Source organism: Molothrus ater, chromosome 21 (assembly GCF_012460135.2).
Source record: "Molothrus ater isolate BHLD 08-10-18 breed brown headed cowbird chromosome 21, BPBGC_Mater_1.1, whole genome shotgun sequence".
Lineage (NCBI taxonomy): Eukaryota > Metazoa > Chordata > Aves > Passeriformes > Icteridae > Molothrus > Molothrus ater.
This window is the reverse complement of record NC_050498.2, coordinates 4,571,328-4,588,555: the sequence shown is the minus strand read 5'-3', so window position 1 is coordinate 4,588,555 and position 17,228 is coordinate 4,571,328. Positions and strand designations below refer to the sequence as shown.

Sequence of the window (17,228 nt, the reverse complement as noted above, 5' to 3'; positions counted from 1 at the left end):
GCTTAAAAATCCTCACTGCTTCCCCCTACTTCTTAATTGCCTCAGTGGGTGGCAGGAGCAAGCACACATACCTGAAAATTAATTGGATTGTGTAGTGGAAATTATTTTGAAGCTATTCACTCACCCTAATAAACAATTTTGAAATTAAGCCCAATCTCTGCTAATAATTTTACTCCCTAGGTTGAACAAATCTATAAAGCAGTCACCAATGGCTAAGAAGGGCACAGTCTCCAGATTTCTACTAATTGAACTGCTATGCAGAAATCGATCCAAATTCTTCACTTATCCACCCAGAGAAGCCACAGTTATTAACCAGACCAAGAGAGAACAATATTGTTTGTTTATATTCAGCCTGTCAGCTCTCCTTCTCCCCACAGCCACGTACAAGATGCTTTTTTTCCACCTCAAGTCACTCGCACGTTGTCTTGGAGGCTGCAGAAGTGAGTCTGGAGCTCCCCTCCAGGCCACTGGGGATTTGAGCCAGCCTGGTTAGGAACAGCCCCACAAATCCCCACATCAGCACCCAGAGAAATGGATTTTGTAGGCTCAGAGAAAGGAACTTTGCTGTGAGGAGCTCAGACCCAAGGAGGTGGCACATGTGTGATTTAAGGGTGCAAATGAGGAGCCCTCTCCCATTTCAGCTGGGAGCCAGCAGTGCTCACCAGCAGCACGCTGTTCCCTGCCTGCAGCCAGCCCCACCAGCTCAGCTGAGCTCCCCACCAAGCTTTCAGAGACTTAGGCCTGGCTTAGGAGGTTCCCTGGGGCTGCCAAACAAGGTAGGGCACACACCAGGCTTGGCCCTATGTCAAACATGCAGCATGGACAAAGCCCAAGTGTCCTAAGCATCCTTTGATGTGTGGTGAGACAGGGATGCTCAAGAACACTGAATTCCACAGTTTTGCAAAAAATAAAAGGCTTACAGTGTGTGCTGCATGTCAAAAAGCCAGACTCTGCTGCAGAATCTACTTATGAATTGTGAATTACCTTATATTTAATGATGTTAAACTGCATCTGTCATTTGGCTGCCAAATCTCTCACTGTGTTTGTATCTATCTGGAGTTTCTCATTGTTCTCCAGAGTATTTCCTAATTGAAAGGATTCTGCTACACTGGCAAACTTTCCCTAGGTTCCCCTAACTTTCCTTCATTGCTTTTGAAGAAGCAATGTTGTTCATTGCTTCTTCAAAGTGGTTAATAAACACATAGGAAAAATCTCTATTTTCAGTTCCAAACCTCCTCTTACCAGATCTGAGTTACAACCCTCTATAAAGTTACTTAACCTTTCTCTGTGCTCTCCAGCCATGTGGGATTCCTTGAAAAATCTGATGCTGCTGTTTTACTTCCACATTGAGCAATATTCTTCCCAAAACTGAGCCCCTTTGTATCAGCCAACCACAGCTTGGAGCAGTTTGGCAGTTCCCTATTCATGACTTCACTTCTTTCCATTTAATCAGCTTTTTCCATCCATGTGAGCACTGTGCCCTTCTTCTACCATAAATTCTTGGGAGTGAGTTTTTCCCACTCCATTATTATCTCCCCCCTCCACAATGTTTGTATCAATAAATAATCAAACTGATGGGAATTTGTGATATTTTTCTTGAATAGAAAGTGCTATGTCTGGAAAAGTAGGCTTAGCACGTTCACTCTGGTGAATTGGTGAATTCCCATTGATGCCTTTTTGTTCTTTTTATGTGTTCCACAGGAAATGCAGAGTTTTTTCTATCACTGTGTTAGTAAAGCCCATGTCAGATCCTTTGCATCAACTCAGGCCACAGTGAGATGTTTTGACACAGCAGCAGCACAGTGTGTTGTTATGATTAAGGGAAACTCTGGAAAGCACAACCATTTCAACCTCTTAATCCAGAATGAGAAAAAGGAAATAAATCACAGGAAAAGGAATTAAATCACAGAATTTCATGGGGCACAAAACAGCAGATCTAAGATTACTCTCCCTCCTGGTGCATGGGATGATGTTTCACCCCTGACCCCCCTCTGCCCTTCATCCCAAAGCACCAAAGCACCTTACTTGTGATCCAGGGGCTCCAATGGGTCCTGGGGGCCCTTTGGGTCCTGAAGCACCTGGTGGCCCTGGTGGGAATCAAAATTGGAGACAATGTTAAGGAAATTTAGGAGGAAGAACCCTAAATTCCAAAGGCATGTACTTTCATGCTCTGCTGAGTCTCCCAATGAGTGAGAACCCTTCATCAAACACTGCATTGCTGAACACCCACATCCTGACAGAACACATCCTAGGGGGGATGCTAGAGCTCTGGAGGGGAAAAAATGGTGAAAATAGGCAGGAAAGACGTCAGTAACATCCACATTTCCATTCCTTAAAGAAAAATAAATAATTACTTGAGAAAACATAAACTGGATCCATGGAACAGCTCCATGACAGAGAGACACTGCAGGTGCTGGTCCTGAAACAATCTCAGGTGGCAAGGGAAGCCCCAGGGCTGCTGCACTTGGTCAGAAACAGGAGAGGCTGAGAGGGGCAAGCAAAGCTCTCTCTTGGTCTTCACTCACTGCAGTGGCAATAAATTAATTTAAAATCTGTACCACAGGAGAGCTGCTTCCAGGATGAGTTAACCACCATCTAAACAGGTCAACTTGTCTCACACAGTGACTTAACAGATTCATTCCTTTTGAAAAAATAATTATATCTCAACAGTAGCTGTTAAATTATACCTGCAGATGGGAGACAGGATATTTGCTTAGCCTGAACTTAGCAACACTCCTCTCTGCTTTAGTTGTCACAACCCTTGAGATGAAACAATGTGGACATTATACACAAAGTACAGCTGAATCAGCCTCAATCATTAATGCACCATACAAATGCTTAAGTCAAAGAATAAAGGAATTGAAGGATAAATGAAAGGCCCTCATAATGAAAGGAGAAGCCTTTTCTGCAACTAATGGGAGTTGACTCCTAAATATGCATCATACAGGGAAGTGCTGACGTTTGCAGGAATATTATCATTTAAGCCACCCATCAGCACAGAGAGAAAGAAGGCTTGTCACTGAATTTTCATCTCAGATTCTGATTTCAGTTACACTGGTGAAAATCTGGAATTGCTCAGACTGGCTCCAAAGTCTTCACAGACATCACAGAGCCTCTGGCCAGCCCCTGCTTGGTGCAGCTCTGCAGTGACAGGACAGGTTTGCAGCAGGGAGAGAACAGCTCTTCTCTCAGGAAGGAATCACTGAACAACCTACTTTTAAAAACAGCTTTTAATAATTACCCCCTTTCTCAAGATGTAAAGGTCAAACAATCAGCCACTATCAACAGATGAAAACCCAGTTACTTCTTGCCAGTGAGGAGCCCTCCCCTCCCCTGCAGGCACCCACAGACCATCAACTCTCCATCAGAGGGGCTTTGCCATCCTCCTGCCCTGCCAGCCCTAAGCCCATCCCTGAGCCCATCCCCGAGCCCAGCCCAAGCCCAGCTCTGAGCCCAGCCCCAGCCCAGCTCTGAGCCCATCCTGAGCCCAGCTCTGAGCCCATCCTGGGCCCATCCCTGAGCCCAGCCCCAGCCCAGCTCTGAGCCCAGCCCGAGCCCAGCCCAAGCCCAGCCCAGAGCCCATCCCCGAGCCCATCCTGAGCCCATCCTGAGCCCAGCCCCGAGCCCATCCTGAGCCCATCCTGAGCCCAGCCCTGAGCCCAGCCCTGAGCCCAGCCTGAGCCCATCCTGAGCCCAGCCCCGAGCCCATCCTGAGTCCAGCCCCGGCTGTCACCTGGTGGCCCCACAGGCCCTGGGGCTCCCCGCGGGCCGGGCAGCCCTGCCAGGATGGTGTCGATGACGGTGGAGGCCAGCTGGGCTTCTCCATCTGCAACAGAGCACAGGCAGGGTCACAGGCAGGGTCACAGGCAGGGTCACAGGCAGGGTCACACACAGGGTCACACACAGGGTCACACACAGGGTCACAGTCAGTCCCGAGTCCACTCACGATCACAGTTAATGTCAAGCCCATCCAGGCTCTCAGTTAGACCCGAGCCCATCCAGGCTCTCAGTTAACCCGGGCCCATCCAGGCTCTCAGTTAACCCGAGCCCATCCAGGCTCTCAGTTAACCCGGGCCCAGCCAGGCTCTCAGTTAGACCCAAGCCCATCCAGGCTCTCAGTTAACCCGGGCCCAGCCAGGCTCTCAGTTAGACCCAAGCCCATCCAGGCTCTCAGTTAGACCCGGGCCCAGCCAGGCTCTCAATTAACCCGAGCCCATGCAGGCTCTCAGTTAGACCCGGGCCCATCCAGGCTCTCAATTAACCCGAGCCCATGCAGGCTCTCAGTTAACCCGGGCCCAGCCAGGCTCTCAGTTAACCCGGGCCCAGCCAGGCTCTCAGTTAACCCGAGCCCATGCAGGCTCTCAGTTAACCCGGGCCCATCCAGGCTCTCAGTTAACCCGGGCCCATCCAGGCTCTCAGTTAGACCCGAGCCCATCCAGGCTCTCAGTTAGACCCGAGCCCATCCAGGCTCTCAGTTAGACCCGAGCCCATCCAGGCTCTCAGTTAGACCCGGGCCCATGCAGGCTCTCAGTTAACCCGATCCCATCCAGGCTCTCAGTTAACCCGGGCCCAGCCGGGCTCTCTCCGCGGGGCTCTGGCGCCCGTTGCTGGCCTGGGCCGGCAGAGCTGCAGGTGCTGAATTCGGGCTCCTGGAGCACCTGCCCTTGCTCTCCAGGGCTGCTGCAGAAGAGGTTTTACACACACTTCTGGGAGCCACAGATAAGAGGATCCATGTTTACCCCTGAAAGAATTTTCTACCAAGGTCATTGACACAGAAACCAAGAAAGAAAGAAGGATAAATAAGAGAAACCTGCACCTGCCTGTTCCAATAGCACTTTGTTTGTCTCTTGTGACCAATGAGTAAAGTGTAAACTTATGAGTTTTGTAAGAATATATAAAATATATAATATAGTTATATAAGTATAATAAAATATAAATATATTAAAATATATTTTTATAATATATAATAGAAATATAATAAAATTGACCTCACTCATGTTTCCTTCCACCCATCCCTGTAACTCATCACAGTAAAATTCAGGGGAACCCTGGGCAGAGAAAGGCTGGGAATGTCTCACTGTAAATGCCAAGTGACACCAGGAAGGTCAGAAAGGTGTTTGCTTACTCTGCAGAGTCCAGCCCTTAGGTCAGAAGCTGAACTCTCCAGAAATTTTAGCAGCCACATTGTGAAGCCTTCCCAGCTTCTGGAGCAGTGATAGAGAGAACTTCCAAGGCAGGTGTTTGAAAGCAGTTCCAGGGGAAACTGTGCAATGGCTTGGGCTGCCAAGGATGCCAGGATACCTCTGCAATGCTTTCCTGGCAGCAGGACAGCACAAGATCCAACCCAGATCCCTCTAAGAACCACATTTTGTGCCTAAGCCTGAATGCAAACAGGTATTTATCTGACTGCTGTTTCTAAACCCATTCATCTTCCCCCTCCTCAGAGCCCTGAAACAAAACAACTGAGACTCTTCTCATGTTCAGGAGGAAAGGTACCCCAGTGAAGTGTGTAATCCAATTAATTTGAGTTTTATTTGACCATGTCAAAATCCATCACAGCTTGGGAGTAAGATGAAATTGGGAAATGAGCATCAAACAGCAGTGAAGGCATAAACAGTTGCAGAGCTTTTTGTTTTTAAAGTGATCAACAAAATCAACTGCACATCCACTGAGAGGGGCAGAGGATGGACAGAAAACAACCAGGGTTTAATTTCTGCTGGAGGTGAGCCAGGGATAAAGATTTGGGTTACAAAACATTCCAGCTAAATGGCACATTATTACCATGACAGTTACTCCCACAAATCCACCCCTCCTGACATTTGACTCAACATTATTTAATGAAAGGTGATTCCATGATTGTGACACAGAAGAGAGCTCTGATCAACAACCCTTGGGCTCAGCAGCTCCTGCCTGGCCTGGGCAGCACAGGACTGTGCCAGCTCCTTCCTGGCCACTTCCTTCAGAGCCAGGTTTCTTTCCAGGATCAGCTCTGAATGAAACACACTGTGAATGAAATGGGACTGAAGTGTGTTAAAACACAACCCTCATGTGTTTTTAAGGGATTGCCTCCATGTTCTCATAAAGCAGCAGGGAGAACTTGTATCTCCTTATAAACTCCCTTATAAATGGGGACATTCTGGGGCTCTCTGCAGCTGGAGATTGTTAGAGCAGCCACAAAATAGCATCAAATGGTAGCAGGAATCTTCCCTTGTCAGGCACCTCCTGCACTGCTGGGCTCAAGAGCTGGATTCTGTTTCAGTGCTCCTGGGCACCCCAAAGCAGCAAACAATGCTTCATTTGAGAAGTCCTTGATACTGAATTTGCTCCAGGAGCTTTCCAAGCCAAGGGGAGGAGTGAAACCAGGGTGGCCTGGCCAGGTAGGAGCACCTGTGTTCCCTGGAATGGAACAGAGACACCCTGAAACAGCACAGAAATGCCCTGAAGGACACAGGGAAAGCTGCCCAGCCAGAGCAGCAAAGGCAGCTCAGGGCACACTTGGAAAGAAATCAGTTTTCTCAATTCCTTTCCTCCTTCCCCTTCCCCTTCACTTCCCCTGCTCTGTTCTCCTTCCTCAGGCAGGGCCCTGCTGGCAGCTGGGATGCTGCTGCAAGGATCCCTCTCCCTTATCACCTCTGACATGCTGGGCACACCATCAGCTGCTCTGCCTCAGTTTCCCCTGGCTCTCCCTCAGGGAGTGGTGGAGTCACCTTCCCTGGAAGTGGTAAAAATGTGTGGCTGTGGCCCTTGGGGACATGGGTTGATGGCTGGACTTGATCTTGGAGTTCTTTTCCAACAGTGATTCTATGAAAACAGGTTAATTTTATTTCATGTGTCCTTGGCAGATCTTTGAGCTGGAAGGAAACAGCCCTCAAGAGTGAGAGTTGCATTATTTTCCCTAACTATTCCCTAGAAATCACCAATGTTAGCACAAGGAATAGGAATGAGCTGGCTCTAGCCCATGTACCTGATCACTCATTTTTAAGGGAGAGATCCCAGTAGCAGCAGCCCCAGCAGTGGGGAACAGCAGCTCAGCTTCTGGCTGAGGGCTGAGGTTTCTGACTAAGGGATAAATTCCCCCATTATAGCCTTGATTTCTTGAGACAGGATGGAAATTAAGTAATCCTGGCTTAATTTTTTTTCTGCTACCTGATCTGGAGGGGAAAAAGTGGGACCATTTCTTTTACCACAGCACAGGGAAACTGAGAAAATATTTGTCTCTCTATTTCTGGCTTCTGCCTGCAGATAAATATTGCCAACAGGAACTTGCTGCAATTAATAAAGGCACAGGCATTAACCATGTTCAGGCAGAACCAAACTCTTTATAATAACAATGACCTGATACAGCTCTCACATCTCATTCCCATTAGCAGGAATATGCTTCCCTCTGCTGTCAGCAGCTGGAATTTTGTCTTTATAGTTTTCAGATGTGCTCCTTTCAAAACAAGTAAATACATTTTTAAAAAGCTAAACAGAATTTACAAGGCTAAGTTTCACTGGTGGCAAAAGATCAGCTTTCCACCAGCCTGTGAGAGGCAAAATCAGCCAACAGAGAGGAAAAATGGTAAGAAAATAAACTTGATACTGCCAGAACATTGTCATGGTGACATAGATACTTGCAGCTGGATTTGTATGAAGAAAAAGTGTCATAAAGTTTTGGGCTACTCCTTCTGCAAACCAAGAAATGCACAGGCATGGGGGGAGGATGTTTAGGGATGCCAGGGATGGAAATGGAGCAGTCACCATCTCCTCACTGCTCTCAAGTCCCTGTGCTGCAGAGACAATAGAAATAATTATCCACCATTTATCCTCTCCCCTTTGGGCACAACACTGAGTCCACCCTCCTCACCCATCAGCTGGGAAGCCTTTATTCATTTTTTGATTTATCCACTGATCACAAGGAAGAGTTTGATTCAAAGGGGTTGGAGGGAGGGGGCAGCAGCAGCACCCAAACCATCCCTAGGGATTACTTGGAATAAAAGGCAGAATGTGTGACCCTGAGAGGAGTGAGACAACTGCAATGCAAAACTCCCTTGTTCTCAGGCTGAAGAATGCAGCATGTTGATGTGTATTTTGTGAAAATCTCAGTATTGAACCTCAGTTATTCATCCTGCCCATACACCCTAATAACTGAATACAAAATCGAGCTGTTAAAATTCTCCCTAAATTAAAAATACATCTGTTCACTTTTGGGAAAAGGAGTCTGGAGAGCAGAGGGGGTGGAAGGGAAAGGAAGGGAGAGCTTGAGATAACTGTCAGACATGGGGAGACTCAGTAATCCTTGGCTGTAACTAAAACCACTGAGCTTTGAAGCAGGACAGGAGCAGCAAAGCTGGGGCAGAGGCAGAGCTGAGCTCTGGGGGAGTGGAGTGGGAGACCCAGCAGAGCAAGGGCAGACACAGCTGAGCTCTGCTCCCTCATCCTTACTGCCAGCTCCACAGGGCTGGACCAGGAGAATCAAGCCCAAATCTGAGAGCATTCCAATCCAAGTGCAGGATGTGCCTTCCCTAGAAAGCTTTCACAGCACAAATCAAATAAATCTATGCTTTAAATCAGCACAAGCACAAAGAAACCCTGGCCCTCCTGTTACAGGGAAGGGATAAATCTGGGTGTCAGTCTGGACTTTCCAGCCCATAATTCTGTGTTTTGTGTGGATGTGGGATAATGTGGATGCACCAGAAACACAGGTGGAAGAAGCATCTGCAGGGGCAGGGAAGGAGACACATTTAACAGATGTTAAATGCTAAATGTCTGCTGCAATTCCAGAGCTGCAAATCTCTAGTCCTTGCTGATTGCTGAGCAGCCCTGACACTCCAACACCACAGCAGTGGCACCAAGAGGGCTCCAATCCCACAGCTGTGGTGCACCAGCACCTAATCTGCCCCTCGGGATCCCTCTGGCCCTCTCTCCCAGGTGATGCTACCTGAGCTCTGTCATTTCACCAGAGACCCTCTTCCCACTCCTGATGGAAGCTTAGAGAGCACCAAACTGCCTCCCCAAAGCTGTGATGAACCCAAAAAACAAACAGGAACAGAGAACAAAATCCTCCCAACCCTGCTCTCACTGACAGTTTAGGAGAGCAGGGACTTTGTTCTTCATTTTGGAGAGGTGAACCCCCTGTAGCTCCCAGCATGTTCCATATTAGCCAGGAGCTTCCAAGAGACCCACACAATGCAGGGAGTGTCCAGCTGCTCCCAGGGCCTGGCAGAGCCTGGCAAGGAGGTGGGAGCAGAGCTGAGCTGCCCCATGCTTGCCCACTCTGCCTGATGCCACAGGAGAACATGGGAAATGAGGAGGGAACTTACTTTCTTTTTCAGCTGTGGGCTGGAGTGAGTAGAGAACCCCTTGCTGGAAGGTGAGAGGGAGGCTTGGGGTGGCTGGTGGCCCTGGAGGACCTGGGGGACCTGGGATCCCAGTTTCTCCTGGAAGTCCTCTTGGTCCTTGAGGTCCCAACATCCCTGTGCAGAGGCAGGAGAGGAGTGTTAATGCTTTTGGGGATGTGCTAATAATGCCATCATGTGAAAAGGCAGCAAAAAGACAAAGGATTTCTGTCCTGAACTGCATAGAAGGGTGGAGAAAATTGAAACAGCTTCCCAATTTTCTTTTTTTTTTTTGTTTTGTTTAGCATCTTCCTCTGCAAAGGAGAGAGCTTGACTTGGCTCAGAGGTGCTGCCTTTGAGCAGCCCAATTGCTGAAAGAGTGAAATCTCCCCTCTTCCTGAGGCTGAGTGAGAAACTACAGGCAGCAAAGTGTGAAATCAAATCCTCCTTCCCTCCAGGTACACCTGTGTCACCTCCCTGCCAGGAAGCAGAGTCAGTCCAGGAGCAGACAGATCACATCTCCTGTGGGGCTGCAAGGCTCTCCTTGCAAACTGAGAAACCAAAAAAAAAAACAAGACACATCCTTGGCCAGACCTTGGCCAATGACAGCTTGCCAGAAAGTGCCAAAAAAGTGTTCAGGGCTGCTCTCACATTTAAGGCACACTCAGGGTTTTAAATGTTACCCAAGCTCAGGCTCACAGGGCACAGCCTTTCAGACACAGAGAGCAGAGCCTGAGGTCTGGCACCTATTGTGCAGTATCACCTTCATCAAAACATTCAGGAACGTTTGGGGGATGAAGAAAGACTCCTAGCTCAGGAATAGAGTGTTCTCTGAAAGAATGGCCTCCTAACCTTTTCCCTTAACATACAAAAGCATCATTAGTTTGACATCCTGGCATCTGACAGCTTGACACAAATGGTGGAGAAAAAAGGGAGTTAAAACAGGCACCCAGTGAGAGGGTTAAACAGGGAATGCTCTGCTCCAAAGGCTGACAGGTCACAGGCTCTTTCTTACAGCTCCTGAGCAGGATGGGGAAACATGATCCAGCTCTGCAGCTTTCTGGGACAGGCTCTCTCCTGCTGCACAGGAAATCCCAGGGTCAGCCATTGCTCCTGCAGGTGGCTGCCTGCCCTGGGAGCTCCTGGCTGATTCCAGCTCCCAGGGAATTCCCACTGGAATGGATTTGATACCAACTGAAGATGCTCAATCTTGTGTGTCTGGCCTTGTCTGAGCTGCTGTCACAGCCAATTTGTATGGAGTGAAGCACCTCCTGTCACAGGACTCACCTGGTGGCCCTGCTGGGCCCCTCTCCCCGGGCTGTCCCTTCTCTCCTTTGGGCCCTGGTGGTCCTGGGAGCCCCGTGGGGCCAACCGGGCCCGGGGGACCAACCTGGCCTGGAATGCCTGGAAATGTCAGAAAGGAAATGAGCTGGAAGTTAGGACACTGCTGAGTCAGAAAGGCTTCAGCAACCTCAGAACCAGGGGAGAGGGACTGCAAAGGGGAGAAATGCAGCAGTCCCCTGACAGGGGGGCACTGCTGGCAGGAGCTCTCTGGCAGGTAAGCCAGACAAGCCAGACTGGACTTTGCTTCTCCTTTTGTTCCTTCAATCCTGTAAGGAAAAAGCACATCCCCATGCACAAGACCATCCCCAAAAAGTCAGCAGGATGTGCACCCCCAGCTGGGATGTGCTGGGCAGAGCTACACTGAGCCCACACTGTCCCCTTCCAGAGGCCTGAATGGCTTTGGCAGGGCCTGGGTGTCCTTTGCTGGGCTCATCCAGACACACATAAACTCCTGGGCCATCCCAGTGCACCAAAATACACAAAATAGACTTGCCAAAGACAATCAGACCCTGTCTCCCACCTGCTCTATTCACACCACCCAGAAGTTCTGTATCAGTGATTGTTTCCCTGGTTTCTCCTGAGTTCATTCATCTCTCAGGGCTCTGTGTTGTGCACAGGTTTTTAATCCCAAAGTGACATTAATGCCCCCCTTGTGCAGGAACTGGCTGTCAGTAATGAACATCACTGAGCAGGGTTCCAGGGCAGCACCGGGAGCAGTGACTGCAGCCCATGGGACATTTCTTGGCAAGCCCAGTTGTAGGAGTGACGGGGGTAGCACGGTCAGGACAGACGGAGAGCAGAGATCTCTGCAGCCAGGTCAGGAACTTGGGGTTTATTGCAAAGGGCCTGGGTGCAGGGCCCTGCTGGGAGCTGCCAGCCACAGCTCAGAGCAGACCTGAGAGGAAAGAGGGGCAGAGAGGATGGGAGGGAAAGAGAGTAAAAGCATATGAGAGTGAAAAGGTAAGAGAGTAAAAGGCAAGAACACAAAGTTCCCGTTACAATACCATAAATCTTCTTCTGTGTTGAATATTCTGATTCCCACTAACCAATCTAGTACAAGATACAAATCCTATAGCAGTTACATCCAGCCTATAAGAATCACTACATTACAATACTCTTACATTTTAAACCCCAAAAACTCCTCTTTGGGCCCCTTCTGCCAAGCTGTAGGCTCTGCTCTGACCCTTGGGCCTGTCTGCAAGCAGAGGGTGTTGTTCCATCAAAAGGGGATCACATTCAGCTGGCCACACCATTGTTTTCCAGTTGTTCAGTAACTGAGGTATCTCAAAGCTTGCTTTCATTTCAATCTTGCTTATAGCTTCCATATTCTCAAAATCTTTTGCCAGGCAATCATATTGATAAGGCTTTCCTGTTCCATCTTCCCCAACACCCAGTCAGACCCCCAGTAAGCCCAGGAGAGGTGCAGAGGCAGCATTAGGGACCTCAAAGTCACCACTTCTGGTGACACTAAATAAAATCTTAATGCTGTTTTCCCCAGACTGCCAAAATAACAACAACACTTGGCAATTTTATGGTGTTGTTCAGAAGAGCACTGCTGATCTTGACCTCACATGGAGAGACATTTAAACACTGTGCAAACAGCACTGAAGCTTTGATGCCCTGGAGGTGTGGGCAAGTGGGTCTGTCTGCTCAGATTAAGTGGTTAATGGTTACAATAAAGGCATTAACTGTCAGAGGCTCCTGGTTTCTGGGCTACCAAAGGGCTCAGAGGATGTGAAAGCAGTGGCAGATGCAAGCCCCAAAGCCAGAGGGGGATCAGGATGAGTCCAAAGTTCAGCACACTCAGATTTCAGATTTTAGTCCATGTGGTACATATGACCACAACACAGCAGAACAATTTAAGGTTTGATCAACTCTTAAGGAGTGTCTTTCTCCTTCCCAGGTACCAGGAGAGGTACTGGACCCCTCAAAAGCAGTGCCAGCAGAAGATGGGGGTGGAGAGCATGGGTGGGAATGGAGAGGAAGGAAGGAAGGAAGGAAGGAAGGAAGGAAGGAAGGAAGGAAGGAAGGAAGGAAGGAAGGAAGGAAGGAAGGAAGGAAGGAAGGAAGGAAGGAAGGAAGGAAGGAAGGAAGGAAGGAAGGAAGGAAGGAAGGAAGGAAGGAAGGAAGGAAGGAAGGAAGGAAGGAAGGAAGGAAGGAAGGAAGGAAGGAAGGAAGGAAGGAAGGAAGGAAGGAAGGAAGGAAGGAAGGAAGGAAGGAAGGAAGGAAGGAAGGAAGGAAGGAAGGAAGGAAGGAAGGAAGGAAGGAAGGAAGGAAGGAAGGAAGGAAGGAAGGAAGGAAGGAAGGAAGGAAGGAAGGAAGGAAGGAAGGAAGGAAGGAAGGAAGGAAGGAAGGAAGGAAGGAAGGAAGGAAGGAAGGAAGGAAGGAAGGAAGGAAGGAAGGAAGGAAGGAAGGAAGGAAGGAAGGAAGGAAGGAAGGAAGGAAGGAAGGAAGGAAGGAAGCTGGACAGCACCTTCCCAGCTGGTACCAGGGAACAGAGCTGCACAACCACATCAAGGCTCACAGGATTTGTGTACAAATTTGTGTACAATTGTACATTTGGGTACAATTCCCACTCTAGATGTGGGATGGCTCACCTGGAGTACAAAACCTCATCACCCCAGACTCCTAATTTCTCAGAACAAAGCAATAATCCCCCAATATTAGACCCCCTGGAAAAATTACCCTTCCTCACTTCTTTTTTTCATTTTGCAGAGATGTCCAAACTGGCTTTTCTTACAAAAATGAAATCTCTCTGCCTTCAATCCACAATGAAACTGGGCAGACTGAGGAAATGACATTCTCAATGGCTTTGAGTGGGAGTGTGAGCCTGTACTTTTGTTGCATTCAGTCATTAATAAAGATCTGATTTAATTTGAGTATTGAATAAGGAATTAAGGCCAGATTTCAATTTGGATCAATTTGCTTATCCACAGGACACAAACTGCAGCCTTTTCTATGGATAGAAGGATGGATCTCCCCTGGCAGGGGATGCTGTCCTGGGAAGCCCAGGCAGCTGATCAGGAGCTCTTTTAGGAAATCAAGTGCATTTTTTCACAGCATTGGAAACAGCTTCTACCCCTAAAAAATTTAAACTTCACTGCAGCAAATTGCAGCACAGAGGGAAGAACAGCAGAAACTGTTTTGCTGTGCTGCTGAGTGTGGGCCAGAACATTCCCTCACTTGTGGAAATCACCCTCAATCCTTCAGCCCAACCTTATAACTCAATCCCATGAGGTCCTGCAGCCCAGAGCAATCATTTCCTGCAGCACCCTCAATGCCACTGCTGCAGCAGAGCTTTAGAGAAGCTGGCACTTCCTTCCCTGGAGGGGAAAGAGCTGAAGGAAAGGCTGGAGAGGGAGCACGGGGTAATGAGTCAGCCAAGGGCTCATACTGGTGACAAATGGTGTTGCCAGCTCAAAAGAGACAAGTGCAACAGGGGGAAGAAAGAGGGAAAGATTCAGGAAAAGGGGGGAGGCCAAATCTTCAGCTGGCATAAATCAGCTCTGCTGCAGTGGCATTGCTTCCAGAGAGCTGAAACCCCTGGTGAGTGTTTATCCTCCAAACAATATGAAGTAAAAGACCACAGGAAAATTATTTTTTAAAAGGCAGAGGGTGAGTAATCTACTGCTGGGAACCAAATCAGATGTGCAGAGACCTGGATTTTCTCCCTGGCTCTGTCATTAACCTGCAACACACCATCTGCTGCCCTCCTCCCCCTGGGTTTTCCCTGCACAGGAGCTGCTCTGTTTATATGGAGCACAGGAAAGTGATGCCCTGACATCCCCAGAGGCTCCTGGTGCCCCCAGCAGGTAACACCAGCTAGAGAAGTTTTCTCCCATCACCCAGGACATGCCCTGCTGGCTCTGGCCACGTGTGCTCCCATGATCTGCTCTCCATCAGACACTTCTGTCCATCCCTTGTGTGCTGGGGAATGACAAAACTGGTTTGGCCTCTCCATCCAAAGAACAAACTCAGAAAACCCAAAGAACAAACTCAGCCTCTCCATCTGTGAGGCTCCAAAGAGTTCCTGGCCACAGGACCCACAGGACCCTTCTGCTTTTTGGGACAAAACTACAGGACTGGGCACAACAACAGTTTGTGCTTTGAAAGAGAAATAGCAGAAACTATGAACTTACCCTGTGGTATCAGCTGCTCCTCTGCACCTCTGGGTCCTTTAGGCTCTGTTCAAGGACAGGGTAAAATAATAATAATAAAAAAAAGAATAGGAGAAAAATAGAGATAGATGAAAAATTAAGTCTCTTGCTGCCAACTGGCTCAGCCAGAGTATATATATTTTCTTAATACTCAGAAAAATGTATTCTGTTGATTAACAAGCTGATCAGAAAGGCCAGTGCTGCAGCTGTCTCAACAGCACTGATTGCTTTTAAATGATTGTCTATTCTCAGCCCTGTCACTCACAGGAGGAATAACCACCCTCATGAACAGTAGCAAGTTTTCCTGGACCTCAGCCTGGAGAGGCATCAGCCAGCCCAGAGCTACAGGGTTATCCAGAAACCCTTCCAGAGCTCACAGCATCCTGTCCCTGTCACCCACCTTGGTGCCAGCCCCAGCATCCTGCCCTTGGTCCCTCCAGCTGTGTGACATGCAGGCTAGGGCTGGGATTTATTTTGGCTGAACACCCAGGAGCAGGGCAAAGTAGGGAATGGTTCCCAAAAGGCTCAGGGGAAGGGGTGGGAGGCACAGGGGGTTTGCTTTCCACAAAATCACCCAGGACACTCAGGATTTTGGTTTGACTTCCACCTTCTCCAATATCCCACATGATGAAAGATCTCCTGAGATCCCTGTAGGAGAACGTGGGGGCAGCTTGGAGCAAAAAGCCAGGGCATGGTGTTGAAATCATGCAAACTGAGCAGCTCCCCTCCATCCTAAATTGTGTGGAGTTCCCTTCACCAAAATCCACGCTGAGTTTTTTTGGCTGGCTTTGAATCATGGACACAGACTGGTGTGGGGAGGGAAGGAGGCCAAATATGAACCCAGATCCATGAAATATCCCCACAGCTCTTGAGCAAAGCAACAATTTGAAGCCCACAGAGGCTGGGTAGGGGCTCCAGCAGTGTCAATGAGCCACTGAAGTGATTATTTCTCATTGCTGAAAGACACTGGCCTGGCTCCAAACGCTCCAGTGCATTCCTGATTCCTTTATTACACCACAGTTATTATTCCACACCAGGTTAAATAAATCAAGGCCAGAAAAACAAAGGGTAACAGTGAGCAAGGACAACACCTGGTAGCACACACACACAGCCTGGAATCTGGCTGACACCACAGGCTCACCCACAGCTCAGACATCACCACCAGTGCCCACCTGGCCTTGCTGCAGGGGTGGGAGGTGCTGACCCTGCACCATGGGCTGATCAAAGTGCTGCAGGGGAGCTGCTCTGCTTGGCAGCACTGCCAGAAGCCTGGGGGAGAGGCAGCCACTGCTCTGTGCCCAGAAGGACAGTGAGGCAGAGTAGAAATTCTCCAGAGTAGAAATCCATTTTGATTTAGGTGGAATGTACATCTTTGAGTCTGTGGTCAGAAAACATCGCTGTGTAGCCTGACTGCAAGGCCTAGGCTCAGGGAATCTGCTTCAGTGAAGGACAGAGATATGGGGAAGAGACAGAAGGTGATAAAGAGAGACAGAGAGACTGCTGTAAGGAGCACGTCAACCTGACCTAAGAATTCTTTCTGATAAAGAAGAACTAGCGGCAAATGTCACGCGAAATTCGTAAAAATGAATCTGTGTGAACCTATTGTGAAAGTGTATGCATATTGTATGGAGATAAAAAGAGACCTGAAGTTCCCAAAGGTGCATGTCTTTTGAGGAGAGTAATCTCCACATGGTCCAGCACTGTAATAAACATACCAGCTTTACAGCTTTCACAGAGTTGTGGAGTTTTTGGCTCTCTGCAAAACAACAGGACCACGTGTGAGGAGCTTCCACGAGGACAGGACCTGGCATGGAAGGCCCAGAGCATTTTCCTGAGCTGACTTTGGTGCAGCAAAGTGCAGGTGCACAGCCACTGCCACAGCAAAAACAAACTACATGGGAAAGGCAGAATGAGCATCTAATGGACACTGGGGAAGCTGCTGTAATTCAGTTCCTGGCAGCTGTGGCTGTGGTTCTGAGAATATTTTGTAGAACATATTGTTAGTGAACCTCCCTCCATGTCGTGGCATCATGACAAATCATAAACAGGGATGACATCTGGACTGTTTTGGTTGCTCCAAGTCTGCTGCCATAATAAACTGCCAAAAAAATGGGGAAAAAAAAAAAGAAGAAAAAAAGCAAACCAGGCCCTAAAGAATAAAGAACTGCTCTGGGAGCAAGCAAAGAAACAGACAGACAGGGCTTTGGAAGCAGAGAGCAGGGATCTTGAAAAAAGATGCCAAGGTCAAGAAAATTCAATGTGTGGGGATTTGTCTGGCCAAGTGGGCTCAGAGGGAGAGTTTCTTATAAGTGTATTTTTTTTTCATGCCACAAGAGGGATCATAAAACAGCCCATTGTGTTTATGGCAAGTTTAGAAAATACAAAGCAGACTGCAACTGATGCTGCTATT

General features: G+C 48.5%; 1 protein-coding gene across 2 annotated transcripts in view; it reads right to left on the bottom strand.

The window, feature by feature from the left end:
* Nucleotides 1-17,228, bottom strand: part of COL26A1 (collagen type XXVI alpha 1 chain) — a 171,773-nt gene that overhangs the window by 15,372 nt on the left and 139,173 nt on the right. For both annotated transcript variants that reach the window (XM_036395353.1, XM_054517047.1), the window contains exons 7-11: nucleotides 14,801-14,845; nucleotides 10,605-10,721; nucleotides 9,303-9,455; nucleotides 3,734-3,826; nucleotides 2,026-2,087 (exon numbers count right to left, since the gene is read on the bottom strand). In XM_036395353.1, coding sequence (XP_036251246.1) covers nucleotides 2,026-2,087; nucleotides 3,734-3,826; nucleotides 9,303-9,455; nucleotides 10,605-10,721; nucleotides 14,801-14,845 — 470 coding nt within the window. The remainder of the gene's footprint in view (nucleotides 1-2,025; nucleotides 2,088-3,733; nucleotides 3,827-9,302; nucleotides 9,456-10,604; nucleotides 10,722-14,800; nucleotides 14,846-17,228) is intronic.